Genomic DNA, 10,168 nt, shown 5'->3' on the forward strand with positions numbered 1-10,168 from the left:
TTTGCTCAAGAAGTTATAGATACATTTTCAGTTTTTGTATGCTTTAGGCCAATATTAATTTATTGTCTTTGATATTTTTGTTAATATTCAAGCATACCAATAAATACTGCTATTTATATATACAATATTTATAATATACGGTGTTATAAATAAAACCAGAGAAATTCAATTTAAACCCTGAATCTAAACAATTTAGATCTGTACATATATTATTTCCGTTTTTCAAACTTTTGGTACAGTCATGAACTTTGATCTTCAAAAGAGTTGTGAAAAGTAGATTAAAACGTCACTTCAACGTGTGTATGAATTATGTCCCTCTCTTTTCTGACACGAATCCTCTAGTTTACCTCTTCTGGGTGTTTCTATTCTCATCGTGATTATTTTTTTTTTATTAAATATCGTGATTTATTATTAAATACTTATCGTATTTTTTCCATAAATATGTATAATTTTCCGAATAAGTGGTTTAGCTCATGCCAGCTCTACAGGCGGCGACACTGAGGAACCGCCAGGAACCCGAACGTGAGGTACATGATGGCGGAAAACCCCAGTGAGTATCGCTGGCTAGCGGGCGTGTTGTGCTGTGTGTACTCCAGATAAAACACGGTGATGGGTCACAGAGGCGCTCGGTTCGTCTCCGTGTCTCGGACGGTTGAATTAACCGTTTTCCGGGCGTCTAATCTGCTTCGTTCACCTCACACGGCCGTATCTGTTAGTTAGCCGACCAGCTAACCGGCTAACTGTGTGTCCGCGCGCGCACGACGACGTAATCAGCCTCGTTCCGACTCGCTGCTCTTCGTAACCAGATGTTGCCTTCTTCTCCTTCTTCTCTGGTGCTGGACCATCTGCAGGACTACACACGGTAGCGGACGAAGAGGCAGGAGGTCACGGCACAAGTTCAGGCGGCGGAGAGAGGGACGAGGAGACGGCGAACCGTAAGAGGAAGAGCGAACAGGGCGAGGAACATGACTCCTCCAGCAAGAAGCTCGTAAGTGTGTCGCTGAAGTGTGTGTTCACTTCAGGCTGGCTTTATCTGCTTCAGATATATTTAAATGTCCTTTCAGACCAGCTTTCTAATGTGGAGTTAAATTCAAATTGGTTTGACGGTGTGAGCCTTCTTACAGTTGTCCTTTCTGTGTTGTAGGACACAGGAGAGGGGCATAGTCAGAAAGTGGCCACACATTACAACAGTCTTCAGGAGTGTGGCCTGGCTGAGCGCAACAGAAGCAGGATAGTCCACCTGCGTAACTTCAACAACTGGATGAAGAGCGTCCTCATCGGTGAGGACACTAAAACGGCTTTTACTGCGCTTAAATCCAGTACAAACATGTTCAAACTACAAGCTTTGCTTATACTGTGTTGGGCTTCAGGAACATCTTTTATCAATGTCCAGTTGAAGCCTCACAACAAAGATCCACTTTCACTAGTATTGTTTTTCCATATAATTCTTAATGACCTATATACTGGAACAATAAACGTATTGGATTCACCACACACAATACATAATAACCTTCCCCAGGAAGGAAAATCACTGATGACCAGTGAATCATAATACAGTATTTGATCCACATTTTCATAAAACTAGTGCAGTGATGGCTCTGTTAATGAAGCTCTGTTAGGGACACCTGACTGCTTGAATCATCAGTCATCCAGAACACAGTGGTCCTCCCTCTCTGCGTGGGATCCTGGCGCTGAGGCTGTGTTTCCCCGCACCTGTTCTCAGGTGAGATCCTGGAGAAGGTGGGGCGTGTCCAGAGGGGCGTGTCCGTGCTGGATCTGGGCTGTGGGAAAGGAGGAGACCTGCTGAAGTGGAGGAAGGCCCGCATCAGCCGGCTGGTGTGCACAGGTACCCGCCCTCTTGTGGGTGGGATGGGGGTGGGTGCTGGGTGGAGCAGACCCAGGGCTCAGTACACAGTAGGTTTGGAGCCTTGCTGAGGTGTGTGTGTGTGTGTGTGTGTTTGATAGATATAGCTGCAGTATCAGTGGAGCAGTGTCGTCAACGCTACAATGACATGAAGAGGAGGAGTTACCCTGGCGAGCGCCTTTTCTCTGCGGAGTTCATCACTGCCGACTGTGCCAAGGTAGAAACACACCCACCCAGCAGAGTGCGTTTCCCTGCTGTTTCTCCACCCCAGGCCAGGGTGTTTGCAGACGGAGCCGGGTGTAGTGTATTGGAGACCATATCAGGAGTGTAAAATGTGTCTTTCCAAAAGTTGCAGGAGTGATGAAGCCGTTTGTGTGTTTCAGGAGGTGTTGAGTGAGAAGCTGAGCGACCCCGAGCTTCGCTTCGACGTGTGCAGCTGCCAGTTTGTGTACCACTACTCATTTGAGAGTCAGGAGCAGGCCGACACCATGCTGAAGAACGCCTGCGAGAACCTGCGTCCCGGGGGCTTCTTCATCGGGACCACGCCGGACGCCTACGAGCTAGTGTCAGCACACGCACGCTCACGTGCATTCACGTTTATACATGCTTACACACGCACACAAGTGTACACACCACATGTTTATTCACACACGCTCAAGTTTCTGTAGTTATGTACACGGTACTTCAGTGTGCTTTACAAATCAATAATATAAAAGCAGTTCACTTTTATTTAGAAAAGATGGTTTATTATGCAATAAGTGAAACATTAAATATAAAGAGATAAAGTGCATAGAATCAAATCAAAGGGGAGATTATAGATGAACATAAATAATTGATTAGTGCAGCACTGTTCCTGAAGGCAAAACTGGTGTAAGCGTACACACACACACACACACACACACACACACACACACACACACACGAGTCTCCAGATATGCTCATTTCTCTGTGAATGAATCAACAGACTAAAGTGGAAGTATAAGAAGGCGTGAGTGCCTCTGTCTGCTGGAGACATGGAGGTCGTGGTTCACTCAGACATGGATGTGGGCGGTTCGCTCTCTACATCTCTCTCCTCCGGCTTGGGTCTGCTTTTACATTAGTCCTTTTTTAACTTGAAAGAAAAGAGAAAAAAAAAATTAACGCCTACGACAAAAGATTTTAGTCAGATGTGGAAGATGGATTCGGCTAACCGCCACAAATTGACTATATACAGACAGTTAAACTGAACTGAATAAACTAAATGTGCTGGTGTTAAGACCAGTGTGGTTTTAATGTGAACATCAAAGTTAAACTGAACTGAATAAACTAAATGTGCTGGTGTTAAGACCAGTGTGGTTTTAATGTGAACATCAAAGTTAAACTGAACTGAATAAACTAAATGTGCTGGTGTTAAGACCAGTGTGGTTTTAATGTGAACATCAATGTGCTGGTGTTAAGACCAGTGTGGTTTTAATGTGAACTTCAATGTGCTGGTGTTAAGACCAGTGTGGTTTTAATGTGAACTTCAATGTGCTGGTGTTAAGACCAGTGTGGTTTTAATGTGAACTTTAATGTGCTGGTGTTAAGACCAGTGTGGTTTTAATGTGCTGGTGTTAAGACCAGTGTGGTTTTAATGTGAACTTCCCTTTTTGCCGTGCAGGAAGCGTTTGGAAGCGTCCGACTCCAACAGCTTTGGGAACGAGGTGTACCGTGTTACGTTTCAGCAGAAAGGTGCCTATCCGCTGTTCGGCTGTCAGTATGACTTTAACCTCGAGGGAGTCGTCAATGTTCCCGAGTTCCTGGTGTATTTCCCCCTGTTTGAAGAGTAAGTGGTCTTTTCACGTTCGACCCCCTTTTTTGCGCAATACCACAGTCTGCCAGCAGATGGCGCACATTCATAACATTGTCAATTCAGGGAACGCGGCTGTTTTTATTTTGAAAGCAAATGAGATTAATGTACAAAGAACAGAGTTATAGTGTTTTTTTTTATTGATATAGATATATGACGCTAAAATCCGTTGGGTTAGCATTACATGGAAACAGACATAATTAAACGTACTGCTGTGACTGATATTTCACCAGCTCAACCCCTGCTAGTCTGACCATGTCTGTGTTAATACTGTGCTGATAATGACCACCACATTAATAAAGTCTAGTCAGAAGCCGACCATTAATGTGTGTCTGACTGTGCGGATGTACTCAAAAAGTGGCTTGTCTGTGTTTGTCTCATCTAGAATGGCAAAAAAGTACAACATGCGTTTGGTGTATAAAAAGACTTTCCACGAGTTCTTTGAAGAAAAGATAAAGAATGAACAGAATAAAATTCTGATGCAGAGGATGCAGGGACTTGAGGTATGTATGTGTGTGCGTGTGCGCGCGCACGCATTGCATGTTCCCCGTCGTTATGTGCGGTGTCTATCCAAGGTAACTATAATTATCACCACGGCAACCTGTTAAAAAGCGTTTGAAGTGACCGTGGAGCACAGGCATATATTGGTGTTGACCTCTTTGTGCTCTGCTGGGATCTCTCTCTCTCTCTCTCTCTCTCTCTCTCTCTCTCTCTCTCTCTCTCTCTCTCTCTCTCTCTCTCTCTCTCTCTCTCTCTCTCTCTCTCTCTCTCTCTCTCTCTCTCTCTCTCTCTCTCTCTCTCTCTCTCTCTCCTCCTCCTCCTGTTCGTCCCTCGTTAATAAACCACACGCACTGCGGTGTTTCCCGCTCTCCCGAGCGCCGTCTTCTCCGTCGCAGCAGGAGAGTCCGTCGGTGCCGTTGTCTCTTGGGCGGGCTCACGCACTCCGGTCTGCACCCGGCGGCCCCGGTTTGGGAGATGAGCTCGTTACATCACTTGTGTGTTTTTGCACTGAACGGTTCCGTCATACGTCACTTTGCTGCTTTGTGAAACGTTAGCGGCTAGGTTAATCTTTTCACTGCGTTTTATTTTTTGCCCGGGTACAGGTGGTGAAGATCAGAGCTTTTTGAATACGTGGCATTGCACCTTACAGGAGTGCCCAAGCAGCCATTCTCATATGAGAAGGGTTTTAGCCCTGCTATTAAGAGCCATAAGAGTAACAATATGGGGTTGTTACATGGCTGGATTTCATGACGTACACTGTGATTGTTTCCACGCCATGAAATCTTCAGGCGGGTCCAGGAGCAGATAGCTTCTGCACATGACTCCAGACCGCCGGTTTCAGCAGGACCACAGATTGATTCTCTGCAACTGAAAAATAGCTTTTACACTTGAGCAAATGTACCAAACTGGCAGAGCGCACACACACGGGTTAGGGTGCGGGGAAAATCTGGTGTGAAAACCTTCTCGGAGACTTCAGAGACTCTGCATATCAAGGGCAGAGATGCTACAGTCTCTCCGCTGAAACATGGTGAAATGTGTGTGTGTGTGTGTGTGTGTGTGTGGTTGGTCCTAGGCGTACCCTGCAGATGACCGAGGCCAGCTAGCGTCAGACAGCCCAGGAGAGTATGAACACGCAGAGAAGAGAGCAGAAACCCACGGTGTCAGACTGCCCCTGGTCAGCGCACACACACACACACACACACACACACACACACACACACACACAGACCAACACTGCAAAGCCCAGCTCAACACTATATGACCTACATAACACAGCCCTGCTCTCCTCTCAGGAGAAGCAGTGCTGTGTGTGTGTGTGTGTGTGTGTGTGTGTGTGTGTGTGTGTGTGTGTGTGTGTGTGTGTGTGTGTGTGTGTGTGTGTGTGTGAACACAGTTCTCAGTCCTGCATTACTGTGTATTAAGGTCTGAAGGCTGTAAAGAAGCACTGATTCCACATCAGGCGTTTGAAGCGCCCACACCAGCTGGCCAACACCCTCCTCGTAGCCTTTTTGAGTGAGCGCCAGCTCTGGGTCGCTCACAGTAGTGCTAACATCTCGTCTCTTACTCCTTTGTAGGGCACGCTCTCAAAGTCCGAGTGGGAGGCCACAAGTATGTACTTATCTACTTATCTACTTATGTACTTCTCATTCTCCACTTGATGCATCACACCTGCGTGCTGTCTGTCGCTTCTCTGTTTTCCTGATTAACTGCAAAAAGCTTTGGACAGTCGTTTACTTACGATGTACATCCCTTTTAAAGTTGTGTTGACAAAGAAAACAACTAACGATGAGTAAGGTTTTACACGTTGAATGCAGCGTGTTGCTTCAGCCATGTCAGAACCAGGCTGTAGTTTTCCCTTTTGCTCTGAGAAGTGGTCAATATCCGTTTAACCTTATCTAACCTTATTTAAGCCTTGTGTAAATCCATTAAGACGAGGGCTCTTAAGATTTTATGCATTCTTTAAAATCTATAGAGGTGTGGCGTGTTTTGTTCGGGTAGAGACCCTTTAGTGAGTCCGGCCTTTTGTGGAAGTGTAGCTGGTGGTAGTTGTGTTTTGTCTACCAACACAAAAGGACCACAAGGCCCCTCCTCCCGCACTGATTGACGGGAGCAGACGGGTCCGTCACCGTGTCTCCCCGCCTATGTGCATCTGATTGACATTTGGCTGTTTTGCTCAAAGCAGCAAGCTCACAGGTCTGATGAGCTTTTAGGACATTTTCACCCTGAGGTTTGGGTGAAATCCTTTCAGGGAATAGCGTAAACAACAAGCCGTTATTACCGCCAAACAGCAGTTATTACCTCTGGTGTTTTTAAGCCCACTGCTGCTAACCTGGTGGTGTAGGGCTACTCGACACCTTTCTCCTGTGTCTGAGGTCTCTGTCTGTTCTCGCTTGTGCTGGTGTTTACCTGGTGTTTATGTTAATGTTTACCTGTTGTTCGTGTTGCAGGTATTTACCTGGTGTTTGTGTTTGAGAAGATGCCTTGAATGGGACAGTTCTTCTCCACGTGGTACCATCAACATCAGAGTTCTGCTCCACGTGGTACCATCAACATCAGAGTTCTGCTCCACGTGGTACCATCAACATCAGAGTTCTGCTCCACGTGGTACCATCAACATCAGCTGCTTGTGTGTCCCCCCCCCCCCCCTTTTTTGTCCCTCCTAGGGGGGGGGGGGGGGGGGGGGTGTGCGTGGGCGCGTGTGTGTATCCACGTGCAAGAGAGCGAGTGAGGGAGAGGATTTATAGGCATGTAATGGTACATGACCCTGTAATACTGGCCACAGTATTCACATCCATTTCTCAGTGCATAATTTCTCCAGCTGGGTAACGTGTCCCTCTCTCCTGTGTAAAGGGCCATATGTTCATATGGAGCCTCAATGTCTGTATCACCCACACTTTTCACAAATGCTTACGTGAGATTTATTACTATACGCAAACTCTTGACAGCCATTGTACATTTTATGTAATGTCTGATTATCGTAGGTTCATTCCCTATAAAATGACTTGTAAATTATTTTTTGACCTCGGTGTTTGGTTTTGATATTTTTACCTTATTTTCTAATAGTCCTATTGTTAGACATTTCTGTGTTTCCTTTACTGATTATACAGGAGTTGATGGTGTACTTTGGTTAATGCTGCGTTTGCCTTGAGCAGCGCGATGTCTCTTTCCACAGTCCGCTGTTGGAATGTAATCCTGTTTTGGAGAATTAAACTTAAAACGATATCATGATAAAACGATATCCGTAAGTTGCTAAATGGTTATTGGTCTTGACTTTATTTGTGTAACACCACGGGTTTAGGAAACGGTAACTCGTTAACGGGACCCGTTCAGCGTTTTTTTAGTTAATCTCTCTGGCTGGTGAAGGACCCTGTCTGTCCCCTTTAAGCGCTCGATAGGCCACCGTTTGACCCAGAGATCAGCTTGCGCCAACGCTCTGGGGAAAGGAAAAGTTAAATTAGAATTCTATTAGGAGTCTTTAATATATGTCGAAGAAAATCAAATGTAGGTTTGATCACAGCCGACAACGATATTCCTGAAGATTTCAGAACGGTGCGACGCTCTTGGCTCCGAGTTTCTTTGTGCTAACGTGCAAACGGGCCCATCCTTCTCTAAGGCCTCATCTCGGACCATAATAGGATGGTTGAGTCCAATTAAGACGTTTTCTACTGTTTGTTTTTATGTAAAATACTTGTCGTGTTTGTAACTGAAAGTGCTGTTGAAAAATATATATATTACTTGAAGATTGCTGGGTAGGGCGCGCCTGAACAGCCTTACAGCAATCTGAAGACTCACTTATCTAGAGCATTTTACATAATAAGCATGTCGGTATTGGGACTCAAACCCATAATTTTAGGGTCATTAACACCTTATTTTAGCTGCTGTACCAGATGAGCCACAGGAACGTGAGCTGAAGTTTTGGGCACTTCAGTTAGACGTCAAGTGAGTCATGTGCCCTTCGGCGTTTTCAGCCAAATCTATTTATTTCTCTGGCTCCGCTTCCCTTTCAGTGCTAATGACCATGTTTATGATGGGTTCCCATTTCTTAATTTGCTGGTTTGCTGCAAATCGGATGCAGGAATGTTGCACTTTGAACACCGTCTTAGACGTTGTTTTCCTTTGGGCCTGGGATTTGACGGATAATCTCCTTTCATGGTCTACGAGCCAACAGGATTTGGAGCCTGTAATTTCAAATGCGTCTACGTGAGGTTAATGAGTTAATTAATATATGGGGGACGTACGTGTTGAGAACGGCTTTCCGAATTACGGCGAATGCCAAGCAGGGCTTATTGTGTTTAATGTAGGATGTACTGTCGGTTCATATGGTTTCTGCGAGCTGCGTTTGCAATTGTTTCCTTCTGTTTTATTTCTTTGTGTGCTTTATTCAGCCTGGGGCTCCTTAGTGCAGCATCTTTTAAGAGCATCGGAAGTAGCATTTATTCATCGGAGGAAACATTTATTCATTGGTTGCTCATTTGTCCGTTAAGACAACAAAGCTGTGTTGAATACTCACTGGACACTTTATTAGGTACACCTTGCTAGAACCGGGTTGGACCCCATTTTGCCTTCAGAACTGCCTTAATCCTTCGTGGCGTAGATTCAACAAGGTACTGGAAACATTCCTCAGAGTGTCTGGTCCATATTGACATGATAACATCACACAGTTGCTGCAGATTTGTCGGCTGCACATCCATGATGTGAATCTCTCGTTCCACCACATCCCAAAGGTGCTCTATTGGATTGAGATCTGGAGACAGTGGAGGCCATTCAAGTACAGTGAACTCGTTGTTGTGTTCAAGAAACCAGCCTGAGATGATTCACGCTTTATGACATGGTGCATTATCCTGCTGGAAGCAGCCATCAGAAGATGGGTACATTGTGGTCATAAGGGGATGGACATGGTCAGCAACAATACTCTGGTAGGCTGTGGCATTGACACGATGCTCAATTGGTACTAATGGGCCCAAAGTGTGCCGGGAAAATATCCCACACACCATTGTACCACCACTACCAGCCTGATCCGTTGATACAAGACAGGATGGATACATGCGTTCGTGCCTACCATCCAAATGTCACAGCAGAAATCGAGACTCCTCAGACCAGGCAACCCTCAGGTAAACCCTAGAGATGGTTGTGTGTGTGTGTAAATCCCAGTAGGTCAGCAGTTTCTGAAATACTCAGACCAGCCCGTCTGGCACCAACAACCATGCCATGTTCAAAGTCACTTAAATCACCCTTTTTCCCCATTCTGATGTTTGGTTTGAACTACAGCAGATCGTCTTAGCCATGTCTACATACCTAAATGCATTGAGTTGCTGCTATGTGATTGGCTGATTGGACATTTGTGTTAATGAGCAGTTGGACAGGTGTACCTAATAAAGTTGCCGGTGAGTGTAAACGAGAGTCTTGTGCATCCACCATCCATGTGGCATATTGGTCATGTGCTGAAATACATGAAAGAGCTGAGACAGAGAGCTATATCGGTGTTTTAAGCCGTCGGTTAATCGGTTAACTCAACACTCATTCAGCTGCACTGTGAGCGGTGACTGCACAGACCTTGATTAAAACTGTCAGGGTGCAGGACGTGACCCTCTGGACGTGAACGTGAAAGCCCAGGTGAAACGTGAAAGCCCAGGGCCCCTGTAGACATTCCTCACAATGAGACAACTTGCGGCTTGAGTGACCAGTACTGAGATCAAAACAGGGTTGTACAATATAATATCACGGTAATAGCTATCTGATAGAGGTCAACTAATCATTCTTTTGAACCTTTTCTTTTTTTGAAGAGGGCAAATGACTCAAGGCCTTCAGAATCAAACTGTATTGTTGCATCTAGGTAATTATTTTTATTTAAGAATTTCATCCACATTTGAAAACACTGTTTATCCCAACATATTAAAAACAACAATTTTAAATAATTTAATTTTTCAAATCAAAATATCATGATTTATTCCCCCTGTGCTGTGTGTATCCAGTCT

General features: G+C 45.1%; 1 protein-coding gene across 1 annotated transcript; it reads left to right on the forward strand.

Moving 5' to 3' along the window:
- The first annotated feature begins 352 nt into the window (after positions 1-352).
- Positions 353-7,447, forward strand: rnmt (RNA (guanine-7-) methyltransferase). The gene is made up of 12 exons (XM_077008354.1): positions 353-550; positions 852-988; positions 1,145-1,280; positions 1,724-1,846; positions 1,966-2,081; positions 2,248-2,429; positions 3,504-3,668; positions 4,078-4,195; positions 5,266-5,367; positions 5,768-5,801; positions 6,641-6,692; positions 6,725-7,447. The coding sequence occupies exons 1-11, from the start codon at positions 532-534 to the stop codon at positions 6,676-6,678; spliced, it is 1,170 nt and encodes a 389-aa protein (XP_076864469.1). The 5' UTR covers positions 353-531; the 3' UTR covers positions 6,679-6,692; positions 6,725-7,447.
- Positions 7,448-10,168: the final 2,721 nt, after the last annotated feature.

The sequence above is a fragment of the Brachyhypopomus gauderio genome, chromosome 6, assembly GCF_052324685.1.
Source record: "Brachyhypopomus gauderio isolate BG-103 chromosome 6, BGAUD_0.2, whole genome shotgun sequence".
NCBI lineage: Eukaryota > Metazoa > Chordata > Actinopteri > Gymnotiformes > Hypopomidae > Brachyhypopomus > Brachyhypopomus gauderio.

What these genes read in the sequence shown, in the direction of transcription:
- rnmt (XM_077008354.1), top strand. An exon ending in ACTCCTCCAGCAAGAAGCTC is followed by an intron (nt 989 to 1,144) that starts GTAAGTGTGTCG and finishes TCTGTGTTGTAG; the next exon opens with GACACAGGAGAGGGGCATAG. An exon ending in TCACTGCCGACTGTGCCAAG is followed by an intron (nt 2,082 to 2,247) that starts GTAGAAACACAC and finishes TGTGTGTTTCAG; the next exon opens with GAGGTGTTGAGTGAGAAGCT.